The following is a 26,551-nucleotide window of genomic DNA, read 5'->3' as shown; positions in this document are numbered from 1 at the left end:
AGATTATGATATAGTTTTTCATTATTATATTCATCTTTGCACGTTTGTTTGTTCTAGCTGAGCTAGTCTAATTCAGACTTCAGGCCGTCACACAAATGGGCGTATAGGAGGGAGGGTTATAAACTTGTGGAGTATTTCAAGTCTGATATAAACTGATTTCCCATAGTTCTGAATTTATTTATATTGTGAAGTCATAGGTTAGAAAGCTACATTGCAGTTTCTCATTGCAGCAGAGTAAATATGCTGTACTTAGGGTTCTTAGAACTAAGGTTGACTAGCTCATTTGTGGGATTTGTTTCTAACTGTATATTAGAAACATGGTACAATTTTTAAAAAAAATTTTTTTACCTAGGTGTTAAGAGACCTGCTTACTCAGAGGAAAGTTTTATTTTGTTGGTCTGAAAGACCTAAAAGTAAATCTTTTCCTTCAAAACACCACAGTGTCTGGTTGAATAATTTTGCTTAAATTTGCAGGATAGAGTGGAGGGACAGGGTGGGGGCAGGGAAGAGGGATCCATCTTGGGAAAAGAAAGAAGAAACAGGAATGCAAAATGAAACAGTATGTTTCATATGTGGAAATGAAAAACACTTATCAAATATCTGCCTGACAAAACTCAGAAGATGACTGTGAATTCAGGGATGAGTCAGCTACTGTGGGGATTATTGAGCAACACAATATATCCTATAACAGACTTACACGAGTTCAGATATGTCTTCCCCAGCAGACGGAAGGAAAGCGTAGTCTTCCCTTTTTACTTTTATTTAAATTTAGCATGGTTTTATAACAGGAAGATGATTTCCTTTTTCATTTCAAATTAAATACGTTAGTTTCTGGCTGTTTTGAAAAGATTAAAGCAATAGGATAAACATATCCAATTGAAATAACAAAGCTGTAAAACCTTTTTTGCCTCCTTAAATTGTGAACTTTCTTCATATTACATGCCTATCCTGTTTTTATTGGGTATCTAGACAATACAAATAAATAAGTAAATCTGTAGTTTTTCCGTCTTAAAGGCTGAAAGGGAAGGTCCAGATTGTCCCACAAGAATCAGCAAGAACCAGAACAGAATTAAATAAAAAGTTCAGCCCTTTTTACTAAAAATCTATAAGGAATAATGCCTTACTTTCCAGAGCAGAAGAATCCCAGATGGTGTTGAGGTTTTTTGCATCTCCTTTAATCTTTTCTTAACCCACTGGTCTTGCTTTTTGACTAATAGTCTGGCAGGCAGTGATGCTAAATCAAAATGCCATGTTGTTTTGAGGTGCCTCGCTTACGTTTTAGCTCACTTCCCTTTAGTTGTCTTTGTTGTTTTAAATAATTTCCTTTTTTTCCACAGAACATGATGCTTCTATTTTCCAAAATGGAAGTCACCTTCAGTCATCTTGCTAGTGAAGAAAGATTACTGTACTGGGCCTTACAAATAAGGAACATAATGTATAATTCCATGTTTTGTCCCGTATTGGATAGACCTATAACATGATCTGGGCATAACAACACTGAAATATTTCAATATTTATCTTTCAGATTCTTTGCTACCCCATGGAACCTGCAGTCCTGAGCTACTTTTCCATTCTATAAAAGTCAAACAGAGACAGGGACCACAGAAAAGGATGCATGATAACCTGCCTACTCAGCTACTGAAATTAGGAAATAGGCAGTGTTGAGGTGAGAGGGACAAGACTGAAACTACATGGGATGTAAGCACTCCATGTTCAATAGGTAGCTACCTCTCTGAGATATCACAAAATATGCAAGGAAGTGATGTTCTTCCATAATGGCATAGCATGGAGGACACATACTGTGTCTTTGCTTTGACTGCGGATGTTGTCAGTCGTACTTTGCCTTGGGCTGAGCTTCTTAGCGCAGATACTATATATATTTTAATCAAATCAGAATCTAAAAAGTGACATTTTAAGTACTTGGGGAAAACATGTTCCTTGTGGAATTCATCTGCTGGGACCTCTGTCATTTCTGTGCATTTCAGTACAGTATTCTAGGTGTCAAACAATCCAAAGTGAATTGCTTTGATGTAGAGGGAACCTTTGCCTTAACTTTCTCACAAGTTACCTTTTTATGAAATATGGTTTGCCCATTATTTGCCACTTCATTATTGCTTTAGTAATCTTGAGTTAATGCATTTCATTAACTTTCTGCACAGCATGAGTTGTGGCTTCTCTCTTCATGTACTCCCTTTAAATTATAAGTGAGGAGATAATGATGTCATTAAAGACTCTGTGAAAGCATGACATTTTATTAGTTCTGCTGTACTGAGGGCAGTTGTGTCTTGCACATTCATTGATTCTTCATATGTTTCAGTTGCTGTGAACCAGTGGAAGCTAACTTGCCCTGTCTTGGGCAGAAAATGATCTTGCCTCTGAGTGGAGATCACACCTAATAAATGGGAGTAGACTATTTCTAAATGTTTAAGGAATTTAAAGGATTTGACTTGCTTATTTCTATGCTTCAAACTTTGTGTGTCAGATAGCCCTTTCCCCTTTAGCATACGCAATTAGTCATGATATTTTGTCAACAGCTATAGGTTAATTGAATTTGCAGTGCAATCTTCTGTAATAATCCCTGTCAGTTTGTTTTCCCTGGAAGATAAGCTACGCAGCAGTGTTTCTGTTTCTTTCCATGGACATTACAGGGTGCATCTGAGCATCTTTTCTGCTTCCCAGGGTAGCTAAAATGTTCTTGCTTCCCTTCCCCCCTTCACAACCTTGACACTGTATACAGATTGAGTCATTTTCCTCTTCAAATACTCAGGTTGTTTGCTAGGTCTTTAAGTGGGTCACTGTGAGCTATTTGTGCCAGGAATGCTCTTTTTCAGAACAGAAAATCACTGTGATAAGTAACTTACAATGAATACATAGCACTTTTTTTGAGAATTTTAAATTAGTCTGAAAAGATAAGAGGTTTGGTGGATATTATTTCCCCTACTCCCCTACTACTACATGCACCTTGTGAATCACACTGGGGTTACCCAGTTTGAGGCTTAATTTTCAGCACACAGCTCATTGTGTTAGAATGACCAGGTTTACCAACTGGAATTTTATGTTTACCACTAACTTAACCAAATACACTTTTTTTTTTGGAAAAAAAAAAAAAAACAAACCCAACAAAAAAACACTTTTATTATCTCATATCAAAGTGTTTTGCAAATACTCCATTCCTCAAAACTAGATACCTGAGGTCATAATTGACAATAAATACTGGGAGAAGACAGCTGGGCTGTTCTTTAAGCTTTTGGGGGAACTCTCTTGCTATACTCTCCTTCAAGTAGCTGTGGATCTGGGGACTTTTCCCTTCCTGCTTGCCTCTTCAGTTGCTTATGGGGTAGGGTTTAGAAAGATTAGGGAAAATTAAAATGATGGGATTCTTGTCAGGATTTCACCACTCTTTGTTAGCCACTGAACCAACTAATACAGTTTAATTTTGCTTTATGAAATTTCAGTAGCAGAGGTGTCAGGAAGGACAGCGCTGTGGGTTTGTGTCCAGAAGGTTATTCCTCATTCAAGACTCCAGATTTCCCTACTTGTCTTGCTAAACTGCAAGTAGGATTTTCAAGCCTTGGCTCTTAAAACAAACATTTTAAAGTGATCTAATGCTAAGTATTTCTTTAACAAACAAAACCACACATTTTCCCAGTAACTGGCATTGTAAGACACAATTTTTTTAGTAGCTATTTTATCAAACTTGTCTTCCAGAATACAGACAGCACTCAAGGTTGCTTGTATGTTGAACTAGTCAAACAAGAAAACTTCTCTCAGTAATCGCTTTGCTTAATTCTTTTTCTTGGTATACCTAAAAATGCCTCATATTAGCCAAACAGCTGGATACACAGTAATCAAGCAATTGTGTGTAACAAGGTTTGCTAATATATCTTACAAAAAAAACCAAAACCCAAACTCAAAACCACCCAAAACCAACAAAAAAAAGAAAAGTGCTTTTTCTGTAGCATGTCTCTTACTGTTTCTGTGCCTGGTAATAATTTTGGTTTTTCCTTGAGAAATGAAATTGTTTCTTTTCAATTAGATTGTCAGCCTTGACTATTTATTCTTTTGAATGTGTGGTTTGGTGCAGGGAAGAGGGGATTTAGCACTAATCTGTTGGCGCGCAGCAAGAAATAAATGAAAGCTCTTTGACTGGCTGTGGCTATGAACTTAAACCAACGTGACATGGCCTAATGGTCGTCTTGAAGTTGTTCTTAATATTGACCTTTTTCTTTGTTTTGTATTATGGTAGCAGCTAGGAAGCCTAATAAAAAAAATCAGGATCCTCTTGTGAGCACCATAGAGCTGATTTATGAGTCACTGATTCAGAGTTCTGGGCAGAGCCCCACTTTCCTCTTCCAGTTGGAGCTGAAGCATGAGAACAGAGGGGAAAAAAGAGGGGAATATAAGGCAGCGTGGGTTGCAGAAGAGGTAGCTCTTGTTATAACTGCTGGGCACATAGAAACTGTGAAAGGCTGCTGTGACTTCTAGAATGCAAAAAGTTGAGAGGGATGGCTAGTTGGAAAGCACAGCCTGGGTCGTTGGATTGGAAGGGATTGTACTGACTGAAGCTAAACACAAGTTTATAAAAGTTGGAGGTACAAGGAGTTTGGGAAGAGAGGGCAGTGGTAGGGGATCTTACGCTTGGGTACTGGACTGCTTGGAGATTGGCAGTTTGTGCCTGAATGGTGGGAGGTGGTGGCAGGACATGTATATTGGAAGAGGAGCTAGTGTGAAATATTTGAGAACCACAGCCTTGGAAAGATCCGATATAAATTGAGCAAAACCTGAAGTTCACAGCTTGCTGGTTGCTTAGTCATTGTCAGCTGGAACTGCTTTGTACTAGACTGGCAGAGACAGGTTGCAAGAAGGAATTTAAGAGCAGGGTTATCATCAGCCATAAGAATTTGTATTTTTTTCCTTTGTTTAGAAGGTGGTTCTTTTTTTCCCCACACTGAAGAAAGCATGTATGTGGCTTGAGGGCAGGTAGTAAAACACAGGTGATGTTTGTCTGCTTCATGTTGAAAATAGAATTATCTGGCCTTTTGTATTTTAGTTCAGTCTTGAAATTTATAAGGCTCTCTTTAAATAAATAAATAGCAATGAACAGTGCTATATACAGTGACATCAAAAGGATGAGTTGGTATGTGCTGCATAGCCTGAAAAAGTGGATCAAAACCTTTGTAATGAAAATGAACAAGCGAAAAAGGATAATGAGGAAACAGTAGACATCAGCTAGAAAGTGCAATGTGGTGAGAGGGAGAGTATTCTTCCTGAAAGACTTTTCTGTAATTTAAGTAACTTTAAAAAAAAAAACCTTTCAAAAATCAATATTGAAATAAGGCCTTTATATCCTAGTTCCCTAACAAATAGGGAGAAAAAAAATCAGTTGACTCTTGGAAAATCTGTAGAACCCTCAACAATAGAGTGTTTACTTTAAGAAAATTGCCCTTAAATGGCAATTCCAAGGAGTTTTGCTTTCAGTGTAATTTTTTTTTAATTGGAGGCAAATCATTAGCAGTAAAATTACATTGCTTGCTATTAATTTGAGCAAGGAGACCTTCATGCTGCTACTGTCTGACTGGACATTACATTTATAAATAGTATTCACAATGAAGTTATTTTTTACATTATGTATTTGTACTTTTCTTTGTGTATATTAGAGAAAGTGTGGTGTGAGAGAGAGATCACCCTTGGTTCCTGTTTTTCTTTTTCTGTGTTGTGCTGCATGAGGACATAAGCTACAACTCTCTCAAAACAAAGGATATATATTCTGTGTTTTGAGTGATCATCCAAATGGAAGTAAATAGAAGCCTTGAAACTGATGGAGAAACCTCTGTTCATAAAAGTGCTTGATTTCTTTCTTCTGGGCTAATCCTTGATGTATCTTGACATTTCTGAACTTTTTAACTCAAAGGAATGTATATTGCCTCCTTCCATTTATTTATTTTTTAAATTGCAAACACATTAACTTTCCATGATCATTGAGTAGCCATCATTCACCCTTTGCAGGGTGAGTGGTACTGAGAGTCCTCTCAGTACAAGCACAACAAAGTTGCATTCCTTTCAGGGACGTCTTAGTATCTCCTCTCCAGTATCCAGTCCCTCAGACATTCATAAGTGAAGTCAGGTCCAAGAGTATAAGGGATCTTACTTTCAGAGAGAATCCAAATTGTTTGAAAATATCTATTGCCTTTGGAGACCAGAGTGGAACACTTAATAAAATATTTGTGGCTGTGAAGACGAAAGAGGCAAAAAACCCCTGAGTTCTTTTGCGTAGCTGCCTGGCTCAGAGTGAGAGCTTGAGAGCAAGCTGAGTATTGCATGATTCAAAAAGAAATTAGATTCTGATGTGGAAGTAGATGTCTGAGTGAAGGGCTCTGCTTTGCCATTCATTTCCCAGGATACGTTAGGAACATATCACTGGGGCACTGAAACAGTCTTTTCCAATTTCAAGCACACTGTGTACCATGAAATTTTCTGTCTTCTGTTGAACATAAAAACTTGTGGATTAGTACTGTGACAAACTCTGGAGTAGATGCCCAGTTCTCAAAATCTCCTCTCATAGAGGATACTTGAAATTTGGAAGCCTTTGAGTTTATTGGATTTTCAGAGTCTGAGGAGTCTGTTTTATTAAAGTCTGATGAATCTGACTTGCTTTAGTGAGCCAGTATTCAGCAACGAAAATGTGCTTCTGCGTGAAAGCTCAGACACATATGAAAAATACAGTGACTGCACCCTCAACTGTGCAACCTTGTGCAATTGAGCTGATGACTGGTATGAGTAGCAGTGGTGAAAATACAAGATTAACCTTCATCTGCCTGTCAACATAATTGTTACTTTTGCAGGTCATAAACTTCTGTCAGCATATACACTACCACCTTGTTTGTTAGTATTCTGGGACACCAGAAAAGGATGATGACTATGTAAACTGTTGTCATCCTAAACCTCTTGTGGTTCCTTTCCTCATAGGTATCTTCTCTGGTGACAAATTATGTGAAATTTTATAGTAGGGTTAAAGCTTTTCATATTATTTTTAAAAATAAGTTCAATTTTCTTTGGTATCCATGGTAACAAGTGCAGAAAGTCTGAGGTAAAAAAAAAAAAGTTTTTGAGATTGGAAATATCAGAGTATGTGTTTTTCCTTAAAAATACTCCTCTGTATCCGTGTGGTATGTTACTGAATTAGTTAAGCATTAGACTAAATAATTCTTCACTAAATACCAAATACAGACAATAAAACATAGGGAGGAATAGCTTGCCATTTACACATAAGCATGATCTGTCAGCCTCTTATGTTTTGCAGTTGGGCTGGTGCGGGGGGGGAGGGGTGTGAGTTCTTTGGGGTTTGTTGCTTCTTTTTGAAGAAAGCTACTGGTGGAGCAAAGTCAGAGGTCTCAAAAGGAGTAATGTCCGTAGAAGTTGGTAGCGGACACATAATTTCAGAGCATTTCTGAAGATAATTCTTCAGCAATTGGAAGGTGCAAATCAAGTGGAGATGTACAGTTGATGCAGCTATGGACGGGGGAAGTAGGAAGCAAGAGATTAACATCAGTGCATTGGCTCAAGGTTTTTGTTCATGGCTGGTTCTGGGCATGGTTTGGTTCAGTGGCCTGTGGTTCAGGACTGTTGGCTTGAGGTTTGCAGGTGAAGTGGAACTATTTCAGTTAGAGATGTTGTAGCTGGTAGAAATCTCCTAAGCAGTGAGGTTCTTGGATATGTTTGTGTTCAGGATAGAGCCACTGAGGCAGACTGGAGGAATGGGCACAGTGCATCAGTGTATAGGCATGATTCCTCTGCCCTGCTCTCATTTCACAAAGGAAGGTGCTGTATACCACTATTTGAAGGCTGTGTACTGTAGCTATCCTAAAGCAAACTCAAATTGTTCTAACGTACTCTGAAAGGTGACAGCAGCCTAATACTGAATTCTGTTGTGTCTAATTATCCAGCAGTGTGAGATACAGGATGCCATCTGATATGATGAGAAATATAGGGAGAATATATTCAATAAGTACTTCTGGGGGGTTATGGCCATGTGACATGCAGTAGTTAAACATTGTCTGTTAGAGTCTATAGGGTAAATCCAAGAAAGGAAAAGAGAAAATACAAATCGGAGAATACTAAAAGGAGATGTGACTACTAGACAAAGTTTAAATTGCATCATGAGACTTTGGTTGGGTTTTTTTCGCCTGTACTGAAAGGCTTTATGTATCCTGTGATTAAGGTTTGTGGAGGTGGAAAGAGGTTGCCAGTTACCACTAGCAAGTGAAACAAATTTTCAGTCAGTGATTGACGGTCCAAGGGCAAGAGATATTTCTCTGCTATAGCAAAGGTGTTCAAAACTTGACATGTATATATGTGTCTGTACACATATGTATAGGTATAAATATATGGCTACCAATGTATTACAAATTTTAAGCCATTTTAAATGTACTACAGGCTATGTAGTTAATACTGGAAAATTGAATTTATAAAGGATGCAGATGATTCTTTATGAAAATAAAATTTGGGGAGTAGAGCATTATCTTGAGTTGGAAACATACAAAAAGCATAAATTATGAAAGAACGAGTGATTTTAATCCATTTACCTGAGACTAAAAAAGAAAAAAAAATCCACTGAGTCCGAAATTGTGGAGTTCAACTATTGATTTCCTTCTAGAAATAAAGATGAAAAAAAATCCAGAGTTCAAAGAGTAGATACAGACACTCTGTAAAATTTACCTTAAAAATACTGTGAGGTAAGAAGGAAATAGTATGATGATTTAACTAAAAGTAAGATATTTTTTTTTTAATCTTCACAGGATTTAAGACCTAACACAGAGAGACAATAATTTCTGTTTATAAAATTTTCAGTAAAATGTGTACTTTAACTCTTGAATGAATGGGGAAAACATAGGAAATGAAAGTAGGTAAATAAGTTGAAAGTGCTCAATAATGCATGTACCTATGTGACTTCTGCTTTTGTAAGGCTTTTTGGCAATGTCCAGTTTTTTGGAACTGAAAGTTTTAAGGCTGTGAAGTTACTGTCCTCTTACATCCTACTAGGATGTGCTGTTGTATAGATGTATGTGTTGATTAATCTGTCAGTAGCAAAGTATTGAACTAAACCAGCATGTTTCTCTCTCTTCTGTCTCCCATGCTGGTAGTACTGAATGCATAGAATCATTCAAGTTTAGGAGGTGGATGTGTTATAATTCCAGTGTAACACATACGTAAAACCCATATGCTCTGAAGTTAGTTTTGCGTGGTATGGAATCCCAAAACCATAATTACACTGTTTTTAAGGCTTTTCTGTGAGCAGACTAGATTTAAAGGCATTTTTTGTGATTTGTGTTTTCACTCTGTTTAAAAAATCTGCCGTATTGAAATAATTGAGAAATCATCATCGTTAAGATGAAAGGCAAACTGAATTCCAAATAACTGATGAACAGCTATCAGACTTAATTCAATTTAGAAAGTCGTACCTGTAGGTAAGTTGGAGGCTCAGTTGTTAAGGCTGAAGATAACTGGCTGGGTTGGTTGGTTTGTTTTTTTCAAATCTTTTTAACATTTCAGTTATGATTCAGAGATAAACATGTGCTTATCTTCTAGTACCTACCTGAAAATCAATTCAGAGCAAAATCTAAGATGAAAAATCATTATCTTTCCTGGAGTAGAAGTTTACCTGCTCAATACATGTACCATAGTGAAATTCGGCGTGACTCTTCCAGGTAGAAAGACTGTCCCGTCTTTATGAGCCAAACCTCTTGATTCACTTCCTGAGTGTTCTCCCCTGTTTCCAGAAAAACTGTCTTACAAAAAATATAATTGACAAGTTAGAATGGAATATAAATTGATGGAGTTTAACACTTATATCTTTACCTGATAGTTTTGAGTGCTTAGAGTACATTAGAAAAGCCAAATGAAAGTGTTTATCTTGTCCATAAAACTTTTTCCACAAATCAGACAAAAAAACTGCCATTAGCTGATAACTAAGCCCTGTCTCTCCAGCTGGCACAGTCAAGAGGTTATATGCCACAAATGATTTGTTTGGCATTTCCATAAAACATGAAATGTGGAAGGAAGTATTGAGAACATTTTGTGAAGTGATGAACAGTGACTATCAGCCACTCTATCCTTTGTCTGAAAGAGGGTTGGTAACAGGCTTTCTGTGATCATTCTTGCTGTTATAATCAGTTTGTCGAATTAGCTTTTCCTTCTCCTGTAGTTGTCATTGTTCAGCTACAAACCTGCTTCATCACACAGCTCTCAGCAGACCAATGAACATTTTGCTATGTACAGAGGCCAGTACAAGACTGAGGGCTTAATCTGTGATGCTTACTGATATAATTTCCTTCTTGATCTTGTATGGATCAAAAAAAATTGTTTAAAAAATTTGTCTGTACACTCTGTGTTGGTTTTGTCGTGAACATTGCAGAAGAAGGGCCAGCTCTGTAGGATTATGATTTTCCATTGTTCTGGGTTTGAGAAGCAAGAATCCTTCACCTGCCTCTAGGTCATGGCCTTTCATGGGCCTTGGTGCCCTGTTTGCTGGAGTGCTTCAGAGTTGAGAAGTAACTGGTTTGTGTGAACTGTTTGGGGACCAACAGACCAATCCTTGTTTCTGAGACTTTGTAACCCCTCTCCTGTTTTGCTAACTGGATACATACAGGCATGCCACATGATACCATGCACACTCACTTTTGGTCAGGTATGTAACCAGCGAGTATGCATCCAGTCGTGTGATGACATGTGTGCATGTACCTCAGGCCATTTGGTGAGAATGGATGTGCTGATCGCATGAGTTTTCTGTCATGTGATGGAGAACTGGCTGTAATCTATGACCTGTCTAGGACCAGCTTCCTTGCTCTGACAGCTCTGGGTACGACAGCTCCTAGTCATTCATTGTTTTATATACTTTACCACGCTCTTGTGTATTCATCTTTTCTCTAATGTAAGGCATAAGATATTTTCGTAGGTCATTTTATATGAAAACTGTTTTAGTCCTTTTATCATTACTTGTGGTCTATTTTGAACCTCTGTTTCCTGCATCTTGCCTAGATCCTGAGAAGACTGTCAGTCATCCACCCCTGCAGACCCTTTTCCAGATGCCTGTTGTCTTAGTGAAACCACATAGCTAATCTCTGTATTTCCTTAGCTATATACACTTAAGTAAGGCATCTTCTTTTTTGACTATGGCTCTATATTACTTAATACCTTCACTGACTTTCTGAGGTCCCTTGGGAACTGGTGCACGTGACTTAGTGTTGCAACAAGTTACTTGGAAGGCATTGTGTTGCCCCATCTAGATTGTGCATAGGTATCTTTATTCTTCTTCCAGAAGTTATAATGTGGGTCCTCCATGATCAAGCACACTTTCCCATATCTGCCCTGCATGCTAAACCACTTTTTTCCTTACCTCTGATCGCTGGAACATCCTCTTCTGATGCTTAGATAACAGCTCTCAGCCTGGCCCGTTGAGCTTCTGTAAGACTGTGCTCTGTTCCACATGTACAGAGAACGTGCTATAAGGAAGTGAGCACTGCTTGAGGCCCTCAGTACATAGTTCACCATGCTTTTGAATGTTTAACCAATTACTGCAGAATTATCCATCCTAAATTCAGGCCAAGGGGAAGCTGCATGCAAATACATTTCGTAGTACTCAGTAGTCACACTTGTAAACAAAAGACAGACATGAAGAAAAAGAAGAGTTCTGCTTAGTCTACTTGCACGGAGTTTGAATTGGAAATGCATATCTGTCTCTCTCTATCTAGGCAGACTTGTAGGTGTATTTGTGATGCTTACAGAAAGACAGAATCCTTGACGAGGTGTGCTGTACACTTCAAATTGGGTTCTCAAGCAAACTGTCCTCCTGGTGTAATGTGCTGTGTTTAATAAAAATCTGCCTTGTCCGTTCCCCTGGGCCTTTTGGGTACTGAAGGGAGCAGTTTTATGAGACAAGCAGAGCCAGACTAACCCATTGCTGCCGTGGAAAGGAGATATGTCCCATCTATCTTCTCATGCTCCTAGCTTACCTAACACTATCCCCTCTTGTTGAGTCAGTCAGCATCTTCACCCATCTGACCCTGTGGTTAGGTGATTGCACTTTCTAATCTGTCACAGAGGACAAAACCTGTAAGAGAGAGAGATACGTTTTCTTCTAGGTTAGCTAATTTAATCAGCTGGACTATTCACTCAGGCAAATGCCAAACCAAGCATGAAGGTGGAGACACACTGCTGGAGGAAGAGGGAGAAATGGGAGGGGCAGCAGTTTTGCTGCAGTCAAGCTTATCTTATGGCTCATTGCTAATGAAAAATGTTGTTGCTCCTTTTCAGCATCTCTGTCTGCCGCTGCCTTGTGCATCCTGGCTGCCTCATATGTAGTGGCACTCCTCTGCCCAAGCAGCGCGCTGGTTCAGGCAGCAAAAGAGAAAACTTTTTGTGGCACAATTTTTTTAGTCATTTAACTCATCGAACCAGCTCACTACTGGGGCAGATGAGCAAAACAGAAGCAGCAGGCTTGGATGTGATGAAGGATAAACGTCTCTATGGCAATGATTAGATAGTTCAACTTCGCAGCAAGGCTAGAGTGCTTGGTGGGGGGTAGTGCCATTCTAGTAAGCTGCATGGGCCTGCCCCTTCCTTGTGCTGCCACTGGTATGACCTGGGGATAAATGGCTCCCCTTCCAGTCAGTTTTCAGCCATATTAGTGCCCAGTGAACTGGCTGGGCTGGTCACCAAGTTGTTATTCCTAGCCCAAAGGAGAGGGCTAAGCATTGTGATCTAAGGCAATGCTAGAACATCCTTTTCAGTCACAGGCCACAACTGGATCAGCTGCAACCAGCCTTAAAGATGTATCCTCTTATGTCTGATATATCTCTCATTGCAAAGGATTTCTTCCTCTCACTGAAAAACTGCAGCACATACTCTATACAGTAGCAACATACCTCATGTAATGGTCTCTTTCAGCTGCCTGTAATTGCCTTGTTACCACCTCTTAACTTAGATTAGATATTAGTGTATTTAACCACTTCAGTGAAACAATGGTTTAGAGGTAATTCATCTGTGATCTGCAATATTTGTCATTTAAGGACTGTATAACATCCACTGTAACAAGACAAATGCTCTTGATTTTGTAATAATAATTTAGTGTATCCCTGAAGAATATCAACCCTCTCACTGTTCTACTTGCTGTTCATTTGGGAGTGGATGAATGAGTTGCAAGGCAGCAATGTAAATCCCTAATGTCATATTATTGTCCTTTCTCTTCACAGAATCCAAGTTCTGTTGCAGTCATGGAGACTACAGTTATTTTAAAAAGTGGTGTTTTTTCAACAGCCTGGGGACTCCTTTTTATGAAGTGTTGCTGTTCTTCAGCGGGATGGTTTAATTCTCTCACACACTAAAAAACAAATGTTCCACTATAGTTATGGTGTTATATTGCAGTTAAGTTTTTATTTACTGAAATGCTTGTTCATGTGACTTGAGATCTTAAACCAGTTTCACTGGTGTATATTAGAGTTCACTGTAGGTTGGATTTTCTTTGCTTTACTGACCATCAAAGCAGGTTTTCTCTGTAAAACTCTGAGCAACTGGAGGGACTTAGCAGGATTTTTCTTCAACATGAAATCTCTTGAGAAGGACAAAACTTTGGACCTCAGTGAAAATCAAGATTTAACATGCAGTTGGTTCACTCAGAGACAGGATACTAAGTTGACTGGATTGTCTGGAAAGTTTGTATTACAGCAGTATGAAAAGTAGAATTTAATTGGCTAATCTATCACTTTGCATGAAGAGACAGGGAAATTTTCCTTAAACCAAAATGGCAATTAAGAGATATGAGCTTTATGAATGTACTAGGCCTGGCTATACTCTCTTACTGCATTTAATGGGTTTAAAATGATCATAGCCATCTCACTGCTTCCTCAATTATTTTTTCTTTTTTTAAACTTACAGTAATTACAGCTCAGCTAAGATCTACTTCCATTATTCTGCTCAGCTTTTAATATTACAAAATAAGCTGATGAGCTGTTTTATTGATGCAAACATTATGTTAGAGTTTCATGAACAGATTAATGCACAGTTTATTTGTTTATAGCAAAGACCCAACCTTTAGTTTTAGGAAAGAGGCAGAGGGTGTGCCAAATGTTATTTTAAGATATAAAAGCTTTAATTTCACATATCAATAAGGATTCTGATTTTTCAGCATAGCTAATGTATGATGCTTATAATAGTAAATTTGGTTGATAGGTTGGCTTGTATACATAATAAGCATATTACGTATCTGCTCTAGCTTTTCTGCTTTTTCATTCTACTAGCCTCTAAACTGATTGCAAAACAGTAAAATGTAAATTAAAAAAGCAGTGGAGTCTTTCAGTCTCAACTCCAGGTTGAGTCAATACTAAAGCTGTGGTACAGAGTAAGTAAACTGAGGCATTTCATGATTGAGGAGTACACTCCTGCTAGTGAGTGTGATACTTCAGAAGGTTGATAGGGAAAAGGCAATTTCATTCTTCACAAACCCAGAAGTTAACATTTTAGTTAACCATCCACGGTTGTCCTTTAGTGGTGACAAGCTTCTGCAGAACAGCACTTCAGGAATGTTGTTTCTCAATTTACAGGGAAATTCCTGATATTGAAGTTTATTGTACTCATTCAAATAACATAATTTCTATTATGTGGGAAGTTCCGTCCTCCTTAAAAACCCAGAAAACTTTCCACTTTAAGAAAAAGTAACTTTTGTTGCAAAAAGAAAAAGCATAGTATTTTATAATTAAATAGTAGTTTTTAAAAGGCTATTAAAAATAAAATTGAGCTTGAAAGCTTAGTGCAGAGACTTTTGACTCAGCTGCGACTCCCTGTTTCAAGAAGTCTGTAGAAGTGGGGGCTTGTGAGCTCTGTTGGCAGGAACCTGATGTGCTCAGCAGCGTTGGCTCCTTGGCAGTCAGCATGGTAGAAGCACCTCTGTAGCAAACATCTGAGTTTTCTAGCAGCCCCTTAAGAAAGCTGGTGAAATGCTAGACATAGTTTTGTCATTATTCTGCATATATTTTGATAGAAATTTCTCAGAACCAGTATGCTAACATGTCTATGAACTGGCTTTTTTTCTACTGCAGCCTATTAATCTGGAGAATTCTTTGTAAGTTCTTAGTGTATATCTGGCCCTTTCCATAGCTGTACCTCTTCCGGTCAGTCCTGTTGTTCAGGAAGGAGCCTACAGCAATTCTCAGGAAGACCTTGCCCTCAGGTGTTAAGAGGTTTTGTTTCAGGAGATGAATTTACATTGTATGTTTGATCTTGCAGGAATTCTTCAGTGGGTGAAGCTGATAGATAACTTTGAGGCCGAGTATGAGTATGTCACCAATGAAGGAACAGTGTTCACTTTCAAGACAAACCGCCATTCTCCAAATTACCGGTTAATCAACATTGACTTCAGTGACCCAGAGGAATCCAAATGGAAAGTTCTTGTCCCTGAACATGAAAGAGATGTTCTAGGTAAGAGTTAATGTCAAGTAAAAGGCTTTCTATTCTGCTTTTAATTCAGTAATTAGTCTATTGAATGATCTTGTATGACTTTCTTACCTTTTCCAGTGTTTAAATTTTGTTTAGGATTTGTGATTAAAAGACTTGTTGATACTCGGGAGATCCAGCTCCCCCCCCACCTCTTTCTCTCTCATCCTGTGTGGCCATAGTGAAGTTGCTTCATCTGTCCTTGTTTTAGCTCTGTGTTTGCAGAAAGTAAGGGAAAGTATTTTCCTGCTTCATGTCAGTGTAGTAAACGTTTACTAGACAGCCAGGGATGACAGCAAAAGGGCCTTTGTAAGCAGAAAGAAGAGAAAGAGCAAGCCTGGCAGTAGTGCAGCACACTATGAACAGAGTTGGTTGGAGTTTGGGGCAGGATTTTCTGTTGTTGCTGGGTTAAGAGGAATAGACAATACTTGAAAAAAGGCCTCAGGAAAGTTGAAGGGCATGGAATTCTCTAAGTATAAAAGCAAGTTCAAAACATAAATCTTTGGATTTGATATAATTAAAATAAAGGTGTATTCAATCCTGTCGTTTTGGGGAAAATTCCATTAAAACTTAGAATTAGTTTCAGATAATACAGAAGAAACTCCTCTGAGCTGTTTTTGATAGATGTTTTGTGTACATTTATGTAGCCAGTTCTCCATACAGTGCAAAATATAACTACGATTTATCTGACCTTTACTTGTCCCTGCTCCTTGCAGGAGGGTTGGACTAGATGACCTTCAAAGGTCCCTTCCAATCCAAACCATTCTATGATTCAAGTCCTAAGCAGAGAATAAATAATAGGTGTAAGTGAAAAATTGCTTCCAAGTCTGATTTCTGACTGCGTTTGAATTTGCTGACAGTTTGTGAAGCCGTGCTTTAGTTGCAAAGAACAGCAGTTTATAAAGTGGGACCAAGTTGAAGAATTGACTTAGAGATGGCAAGTGTCCAGACAGAGGGGGACAGAAATATGGGGTTGACATGAAATGTGTTTATCATGTGAATTTACCTGAGACGTGGTCTAGGCAGCCAAAGGAGCTTTGACCAGCAGCTGTATAAGCACTGACTATATATTTCTTCTAAGACAAAGGACACATCGGCTCTTCACTACACTGCAGTATTTACCTCAACTCCATTTTGTTTTCATTCTACATGTGCAAAAAATAAAATCAATGCATGCAACACTAATGGATTATACATGACAGCCTTGACTATATAAACATAACAAGAACTGCATTTGGAAAACAAAGTTCAGATAAATGGGTTTGTGGGCATTGGCCTTCAGATTGTAAACACAACAGGCATTCAGCTCTTAAACACTTGAAGATAAACATTATCTGTTGTATAAAACCATCAGAATGACTTTCAGGAGTCTGTTGTGTGTCGTTAAGCTTCTACTGTATTTGAATGTGAAGTCAGAGTAGGCAATCATATGGCCACTTGTCTCTCTAACTTTTTGGAGTGGTATGTAAGGGAATTGATTAAACTAACAAATGGAAGTGTCTCCATACGAAGATGAGTTATAAGTAGACCTTAGCACTACAGTAAAGTAAGTTTGAATTGTTCAGTTACTTCTTTGTGGCAGACACTTGCAAATTAGTGTTGTATCCTCAGCACCAAGATAAGGGAGTTTTATCCTGTTCAGGAAGTTGTGGCCTTGAATAAACAAAAACACCACTCATTCAGTTAAGTGAGCAAGCAAGCTAGTCTCTATGTAATGTTGTTTTAATTATTCCAAGATTTGGTTTAGAAAGGCATAATTATAGGATAAGGCGGCTAATAATTCATTGTCTTGAAAACCTTGCAGTCAAGTGAATTTGATTTTGAGTAATCCAGAGATCACAATGTAATGAAACACATTCTGCAAAAGCTAGGACAGCAGGGATTCAAAGGGTGAATGAGTATTGCTGCTTGTCCAGTTTTACATATGTGTGGTAATGACTCTTTACTCAGATGTAGTTAGCTGTATTAGAATTTCTTTATAAACATTATAGTTAGTGATGCTCTAGGTCACAAGTGTTTTTTACTGGAATATATAGATATTTAGCTCAAGAGTCTCCTACTCTGGTGTGATCTGCCTGGTGGCCATAGCTTCCTTCATTTCTGTGTATTAACTTAGATTCAGTTTTATAAAAGCTGCTCCGTGCACACACAGAAATGGATTTATTTATGAATAATAAATTCAGGATTAAGAATTATGAAGCTCTGCCAGTGTCCATCAATGGCAAAAAGAGAAATTCCATGAAGCATCATAATGCATTCTTAGGGAAGATGTCATAGCTAATATAATCTAACCAAGAAATACATATATGCCTACAAGGCAGTGTGAATGTCATTTGGTTTCTCCAACATATTCTTAAAGATAGACTTTTTTATTGGTTTTGACCTTTTTGTTTTCAGAACTGCTTATAAATGAGCTAATTGGGGAAATCAGGAGGGAAAAAAACAGCCATATTCCTGCAATGAGGTTGTACGCACACCTCATTTTACAACTCTCAGCAGGGATTTCACACAGAGTTGAGGTAAATTTAGATCTCTACTCTGTGAGCTGAGGGGAAGAAATAAATGACAGCTATTTTTAAATGAAATTTCAGGGGGGCCTCAGAACATATTGGGGTGTGATGAGACTCATTTCCCTTCCCTTTGGAGTTTGTTTATAAAGTGTTACTTTTAATTTTCAAGGAGTCTAAAATAGAACCAGAGGGGAGATTTACATCTAACATTGAAAGAGTAGTTTAAATGACCACGTAGCTACAAGTGGGTGTGCTGAATTAATTAAAAGGCAGCTATGAAACCATAAATGTGGACTGATCATTACAGAGACTGTGACCCTAGTTCTAAGGCATAGGATGAATCTGCTGTCTTTAGAAGGTGAAATATTTAATTCTGAGAACTGTGACACTCCCCACCCAGAAGTGCCCAGTACTGGTGGAGATGGGCAACTTGAGAGTAACAGTTATATCCAGCCCTGTAGTTGTGACAATGAAAAGAAAAACAGAATAGGTCTCCTGAGTTAAGGAGAGCTGAGAAATAACATGTGTTCCTGAATGTGTCATAGATGAAGCGAGTGATCTTGAACAATTCCTTGAATCTCAGCGGGCCATTTAACAAGCAGGGCCAAAGTTAGCAATGCTCCTGTACCTTGTACACATCTCCACACCTAAACTCAGTGCATGTAAAATGCTTCCCTCAGCTAGAATGTGCACTCCCAAGTGAAAAACAGTATTTTTCTTCATACCTTTAACCTGCTCGCTAAGTCATAAATGCTTAAGAGTTTTAGGAGGGGAGTTACTGCAACTAAAATGTTGTTATGCTCCAACAGTGTGACAAAGATTTCTAGCTGCATTTTTACATATTTAAACTTTAAATACAGATTTTGGGTCACTGTCCTATCCACACCTGAAGTACAGCATTAAGTAAAAAAAAAAAAAAAGTCCCAGGCATTCTTTCAGATTTTGTTTCATTCTTTTGACTGTAGCTTACAGTAGAAAATACAGCGTGGAGGCAATATACTGAGCAACGACCCAGAATCATCAAATGCATTGCAAGATAAATGGAGTTATCTTCTTGGCACTGTCGTGAAACCAGAAGGGAAGGTCTGCAATGCATACCACAAAACTGTCGATCCTAAATGACAAGGATGTGCATGGGTGTGAGCAATCCCTCATGTTCATCTTGGTCATTGGGAAGCTTGTGCTTTCCATTACCCTGTGGTGTCTTTTCAGAGTACCCATAGCTTTACACACTTGGGAGTTTTGCTTGCAAAGTGGGTATGTGAAGGATTGTGTGGTTGTTCTGAGGAGCAGTGGTGTGACCTTCTGTGTAGAGCCCAGAGGAAGCACCCAGCGGAGATGGCTAGCGCAGAAGTGTGGCAGAGAGGAGGAAATTGGCTGCAACGCAAATTACCAGATTGATAAGCTTCTACTGTGAAATGTATTAAAAAAAAACCAAAACAAACACAACTTTGGGATGTGGCTTAGCTCCAGTGTTTCCCAGCAACAAAAAGCACCCCCTGAGATCTGGCCAAGCCAGGTACAGTCCCCCAGTCACTGGGGACATGGGGAAAGGATGTGGTCCACATGCCTGTCCCTGACTGAAAGTTTTATTCTGCCCCCCTGGTAGGGCTTTTGTGGCTCTGTTTGCCATGGAAAATCTGCGTCAGTCACAGATGACTAAAGCATGTAGGTTACTTAAGGAAGTGTTGCTCCTGATGTTTGCAGCTTCAGAAGAGCTTTGCTCCCCCGCCCCACCGTCTCTTATTTGTGTGTCTCATACTGAGAGGATGTGGTGTATAAAATCCTTGTCTTGTTGAAATTGGTTGGAGCTTTTCCATTAACTTAAACATGGAAGGCTGTTACTGAGGGTGGTGTCTCAGAGGGAAGACATATGCCTTTTCAAGTGTTGTGAGGGGTCATCAACATCTACTCACATGTTTCAGAATGATTCATGGTTTATTCTGTAAATCGCTCATGCTTTGCTTGCAAGTCTACCCATAAGTAGCCTTGAGTGGTGGTTATGGGTCGTTTTAATTGAGATCAGCATGGATACCTGTTAATCTGCAGAGACAGTGAAGTTTATGGTCATAGTCTGTGATGACCAGAGAAAGCAAAATGACCTTCCAGGTCTATTTGCCAGCTAAAGCTTTGACATTCCATTAAAATATATTCATTCTTTGAGTGGATGCAGAAGCACATTGTACAGCAATTAACTCAGCAGTTTCTGCTGAAGACTTACAGCAGCCTAGCTCTTCTAGCTTAGCATGTTCTTCTCCATCAACATTTCAGCCTGCATCTGTCAAAGCATGTTTGAACAGTTGGACACTTAACATGCTGTAGCTACTGCTGCAGAAATGAAAGGTCAGAACTGCTGTAAGTAATTAAGGTTAGCGGCACAGATGTTTGGTGTGAGGATTCAACCTTTTTTTTCCTGAAACTTTTCAAAAGTTGTTCATAGCAATGTTGCAAGGGCCAAGTTAGTGGCATGCCTTTGCTACTAATGAAGCTGTCAAAATGAAAGAGTTTTTGGAAAGTAGCAGTATAAGAATTTCTAAAAGGTTGAAGCAGACCGTTTCTCCTACAGATGGTTGAACCCAGTTTTCTAGGCCTTGTTAAGAAGTATAATTCCTCTATCCCGAATTTAGCTATTGAAGAATTGTGTGTAGCCTATTGTAGTCATCAAGGTGGTCATTGTCATCTTCAGAGAGAAATGGGCAGTACCAAGGATAATTCTTCACACCTGCTTTCAGTACATACAAGTGTGTCCATCTCTCTGTGATGCCTGAGCTAAGAGGCTCAGGGTGGGAAAAGGCAACCTCTACGTGTTTAATGTTAACTCAAATACTTTGCCTGATGAGTATTTTAAGTAGGTGGATTGTAAGTGTGCTGGAGAAAAATTGATAAATTTAGGTATAACTGAGAATAAATGTTCTGTTCATCGGTATTAACTGAAAATAAACTGGCCCTATACATTGGAGAGATCTCAGATGGTTAGCATTTTAAAAAACCACTTTGCTCAGTAAGCAAGCAATTCACAGTATCCCAGAACAGGTTTTCCAAAATAATTGGGTGAACTGCATTCTAAAGGTGCTTATTTCTGCCCATTGTCTATAAAGGGAGCCTACAGCAATGGTGTTCAGGGTTAGCTTTTAGACATGTGAAGTTTGCAAGGGCACAATCTTTAAAGCTTCCAGGAAGTAGAGAGGCATGCAGGATGCATTCTGCAAAGCATGAACAAAACCAAGGAGGCTGGCTGCTAATGCAACAAACTCAACAGTATCTGCAGTTCTCAGTGCTGAGAATGTGAGTAACAATGGGAGACTCGGCTTATAGGTTGCAGTCAAAAAGTAGCTCTTGCTAATAGTTCAGCGTTGTTTTAGCTGGCTATGCATGTAGGTGTTGGTTCTCAGTGTCTTTTTTTCTTCTGCTCTTTCTTTGCTTCAGTGTTTTGCTCTGTTTTGATTTTTGCATTTCTTCGAGTTTCCATTACTCCAGGTTTTGGAGGCAGTTAGCAATGCACCAACCCCAGTTATAATACAGGTATTATGCACAGAAGTTGTGTTCCTAAATCTCATGGAATGTTTTAAAAACATTTTATGTTGTCTTCTCATCTGTTATCTTCACCTTGCACAGAGCATCTAATTTGTAAACCAAAGGGATGATGGAGAGTTAATATTGCTGCTTCCTAGGCAAGTTCTTCAGTAGCAGGACTTCTCATGTAAGCCAGCAGCCTTACCCCTGGGCAATTGAATCTTTTTAATGAAAGAGTAATATCTCTTCATAATATGTAAGTTGAAGCAGTAATGTACCTTGACTGTTAATGAAAGCATCCATTAAACTGCAATGCTTCATCAAATGATTAGTGAGGAATCAAGGGTCATGACAATTTAATTTTAAAATAAAGATTGCTTAAGTAGTATTTTTGCTGAAGCAAAACTACATATTATATACATTTGAAGTTAATCTGAGTATGTCTATAATCCATTTTGTGAAACTTTAAGCATCAGGAAATTTCTAGAGTAAAACTGGACATTTTACTTACAGATGCTACTGAGAATACCAGGTGGAGTTCATGGGATCTCATACTTATTGCAGACCAGCTAATTCTGCAGGGAAAAATGGCATGTTACTGTAGGGGTGCTATTTTTTAAATTCATATTTTGTGTTAATAAACCAGTTATGCATGTGAATGTTGTTGGCAGGTTTGTGCAATGACAATGTAATAAATATTTTAAATGACTGCATATTCTCCTTGTTCATACAGACAAGAATGATTCTATATTTCAAAATATGTAATTGCATACAACAATTAAACTTACAAAGTTTATTCTGTTCTCCAGCCTCACTTAAGAAATTTAAGTCATTCCAGAGCTAAAATTACACATCAATTGCTAATTTATAAACAGTGTTATGTTGTTCTGTATCTTATTATTTCAGGTCATGGCTTCATGCTTGAAATTTCAATTAGTGTTATACTATACTATAGGATTTGAAGATCTTTGAGCTCTAGGGGGTCGTGACAGACCTGAACTGTATATGGAAGCAGGGACTGTTAAAGAAACCAAGTGTTACAGAATAATGAGTTTTGACCTTCAATTCAGAAAGAGCTTGTTACCTGAATGTGCAGAGATGTATTTGTAAGATTGTCTTCAGTACAACTCTTTGAATTCAAATTATTTGGTTTTATAGGACGTTGGGGAAACTGGAAAGAACTGTTAAAATGTGAACAATGTATAATAGCGTAAAACAGAAATTCAGTCAATTTTCCCTTACTTCTCTTTTGTTTTATGTATTTTTTCCTCTGATGTTGGTATTTTAAACTCCCCATCTCACAGTGCTACATTACAGCGTGTCCCAGTCAGTCCTACCTGATTTTTCTTGTTTCTTTGAGTCCATCTTTTTGGTTTTTTGCTTCCAGCAGAAAAGAGAGGGCATTGTCTAATGCTGGTACCTTGCCCATGATTTAGGTTTCCAGTCTGACTTGTCAGGGGAGAAGTTGCACATACATAGTTGGAAGAGGGCAAGAATCACCACCTCACCTAGTCTCACAAGCAAAAAGAATATCCTTCATTCACTCCTTCCAGATATTTTTTCTTGACTTTTAACCTTGTTTGTATTTTGTCTAGTTTCTATTTGATTGTGAATTAATGAGAAGAAGTTGAAATACTTTTGTTGTGAAGTAGGGTAACCCATTTCTTAAATGACAGGAATACTAAGAGAGTTGAAGAGGTTTCAATCTTTTTCCTGTCTGCATGAGTAAATAGATTTGTCCCTAAAGATCTAAAGGCAGTGGCACAGGAGAGAATATGTTATGTGATATATTCTGGGTAAATTGGAGCCCTGAAGAGTTTCTACACTTCACAGGATATAAAGATGGGGATTTAAGTGAGATGGTAAGTAGAACTTCAGGGATTTTTGTAGAAATTACCAGCCCAGACAATTTTTTTTTAAATCGATTTGGATTTTCCAAAGTCTGATTAAAAACATCAGCATTCCATGAAAAAGTTCACATATCTCTGGTGTTTTTTTCTTTAATTCTTCTGAGGAACAAACTGAGAATGTGAAAGGTTTTGTGAAGCAGAAACTCTCGTTCCTGCACAGCTGCACAGCCGAGGTGGGCAGCTCCACAGGGGCCCAGGACTGTTGGGAGAGGCGTAAAGGAAATGAACCTCTGCAGAGCACTTTGTTCAGGGGTCCTTTTGCCAGATTGAGTTCACTGTGCTGTGTCCTGTTCCTACTATCTTAGAGCCTCAGGAATGCTGTTTAACAACACTAGCTTCTTGAATAAACATGGTTTTTCTGAAAATGGTGTGTTGAGGATATCACCTCAGAACAGCCCTTTTCTTCCAGCTCGTAGAGCTTGCTTACGAGAATAGCCTCCTGAACACTTAAGCAATAAAAACAAGATGAACAGTCTTTTTGTTCCTATTAGTTTAGCTTGAGTCTGAATCATAACAATTGTTTAGATTTTAATGTATTTCCGTAAGTTTTGCTGGCAAAGATCTATGGTTTTGGTTTTGTGTTGAAATATGTGATGTTTAAGAGCAGTGTTGATCTATAAGCACCCCAAATGCATAAGCATCTTGGGTAAGTGATTCTTTAATCCTGTGTCTGCATAAATTAGCTTCAAGTGGCATGGTTAGTGCATTTCCAAAGAATGTCAGCCTTTACTTTTGGGTTCATTTTTTTTGTTTCAGAAGGCAGGTGACTTTTAAAGATTTAAGGGTTAAATTCAAAGCATGTCAAATTTTGGTGCATGTATTTAGGTACGCTAAAGAATTTTAGAATCAGATTATGTCTGATTGTTTTCTTTCTTACAATTTTTTTAACTGTATTTTCTGTGGCTTTGTTTTTCTTTTCCACACTGCAGAATGGGTTGCTTGTGTGAGGTCCAACTTCCTGGTTTTGTGCTATCTGCATGACGTGAAGAATATCCTGCAACTTCATGATCTAGCTACTGGTGCACATCTTAAGACTTTCCCCCTAGAGGTTGGCAGTATTGTGGGATATAGTGGCCAAAAGAAGGACACCGAAATATTCTATCAGTTTACTTCCTTTTTATCTCCAGGTAAGATTGCTTTTTCCCTTAGTTATTGTTTATTTTCCTGGTAACAATATCCTTCTCATTGCCGGTTGTTTAGTACTTATTACATATGTCTAAGATGGAGATAAAACTGCTTTCACCCCATGTAGTAAGTAGTGGTTGTACACTTCGAAGTCCTTGATCCATGAAGCCTGAATAATATGCCTACTCATATTTGAGAAATTACTCAAGACTGGCTTGTGCCAGAGGTTAAGTTGTAGCATTCTCACAGCTCTTGCTCCATACAGCAAAATAGAAGTTTACAAACTCTGTTGTATTTAATGTGATTTTTCATCACAACTTTTAACATTAATAAAAGTCATAAAAATTCTTTCTCTGATAGCTTTGTGATTCATTTATGCATAGCTTCATTAGAGCATCCTTACTATCTGTCCTTACAACACTTGGTGTTGTTGGATTGCTGTAGGAATCCTCTTTGTACAATCCAGCACATCCAGAGCTGTCCAAATCATTAATAGGTGTGTAGCACACCAATAAGTATTCCAGGATTTTCAATAGAAAGGCAGTTTCTACACAATTTTCAAGCTAGTGTATGACAAGAAAATTTATTTGCTCCTTTTTCTCTTTTCCTCCTCCTTTCCTCCTCTTCTCACATTGAATAGCTAATGCAGGACAGGATTCAAATAAGGAGAGGGGAGATAGGCTTCAGAATCTTTATCTTCTTCCAAGGTTGTGAGTGATCATGAATCATAAAATGATCAGAAATGTTCTTACGGCATCTGACATATTTTTGATCTGTTTCAGTTACAGCACAGCCACATTGCAAAATGGCCGTGTAACAGTTTTGATAGGTTTGCTGTTTGTGTAGAATTATCAAAATTGCATTTTAAACTTAGCAGATAAGAAATATGATGAATTTCCTAGTATTATCTTACTGTTTACATAACCAGAAATAAGATAGATTCTGTTTCCAGTTTCTTTTTTAAACAAACTTTTTAAGCAACATCCAGATCATTGCAGCCATCACATTTGGGGAGGAGCTTGAGGACACTCTTGCTTTACCTCTAGCTTCATCCCACCTTGATGATTCAGATAATTCACTTGCTCACATCCCACCTCTTGGGCCAGCAGTTGCCAGTCCTATAAGCCTGCACTGTTCATCTCAGCTGAGCCAATACAGCCTCTGCAGCTGCTAACCAGGTGGAGGGGAAGAGCCCTGAGATCTGTTTTAGCCCCTGCTTTGTCAGCCAGCCAACAGCGGCTGCTTTCACTGCCTGCCAGTTGCTTGGGCAGATTTTTTTTCTCCTTTTCATACATGTGCTTAACATCTACAGAGGATTCACCATAGTGTAGCTCTGTTAACTGGGGCAGAGCGACCAGGAATCTAGAAGAAAGAGGAAGTGAAAGAATGGAGGTAAAATGTATGGGAATATGGAAAGGGTAAGGAAACCAGATGAGACAGGTAATTTTTAGGTAGGTGTATGGATATTTTTTAATTTGCATGCAACCTCTATTCACACTGTCAGTAAAAAGCACGGTCTTTGGTTAACCTAGATCTTCCTACTTTACTATTAGAAATCAATATAATTTGCCCTGTATTAAGTTGCACTATATTTTTTCAAATGAGAAACAAATTAACATACTAGTATTTCATACCTACAACATAAGTGATAGTAAACATATATATGAAATAATGAATAAAGCACTTCTAAAACCATAGATGCAGACACCATAAAAATGATTTTTGCTCTTCCCTGAAAAATATGGTTATTCCTGCTGTCCACTCCAGGCAGACACATAAGTGAGCACCCTAGTGTTCTGCATTTATTTAGCACCCAGCAAAAGAGCACAAGTCCCTAAATCACTGGTTTTGGATATTAACTGCCATGCTACTAAAACTGTAACAGAACAAGAGATGCAGTACCAGGGGTTCAATTACATGTTACTGTAATATTAGGTTGATGGACTCCTGAAATGCAGTTTATGACTGTGCTTATGCTTCATCATCTGGTTTCCTAATATGCAGCTATTC

The 26,551-nt window shown here is 38.3% G+C and overlaps 1 protein-coding gene across 2 annotated transcripts in view; it reads left to right on the top strand.

Moving 5' to 3' along the window:
* Positions 1-26,551, top strand: part of PREP (prolyl endopeptidase) — a 106,387-nt gene that overhangs the window by 38,182 nt on the left and 41,654 nt on the right. For both annotated transcript variants that reach the window (XM_075087370.1, XM_075087371.1), the window contains exons 8-9: positions 15,277-15,468; positions 24,346-24,543. In XM_075087370.1, coding sequence (XP_074943471.1) covers positions 15,277-15,468; positions 24,346-24,543 — 390 coding nt within the window. The remainder of the gene's footprint in view (positions 1-15,276; positions 15,469-24,345; positions 24,544-26,551) is intronic.

This window comes from Phalacrocorax aristotelis, chromosome 3 (assembly GCF_949628215.1).
Source record: "Phalacrocorax aristotelis chromosome 3, bGulAri2.1, whole genome shotgun sequence".
Classification (NCBI taxonomy): domain Eukaryota; kingdom Metazoa; phylum Chordata; class Aves; order Suliformes; family Phalacrocoracidae; genus Phalacrocorax; species Phalacrocorax aristotelis.
This window is presented reverse-complemented; position numbering and strand designations above follow the sequence as displayed.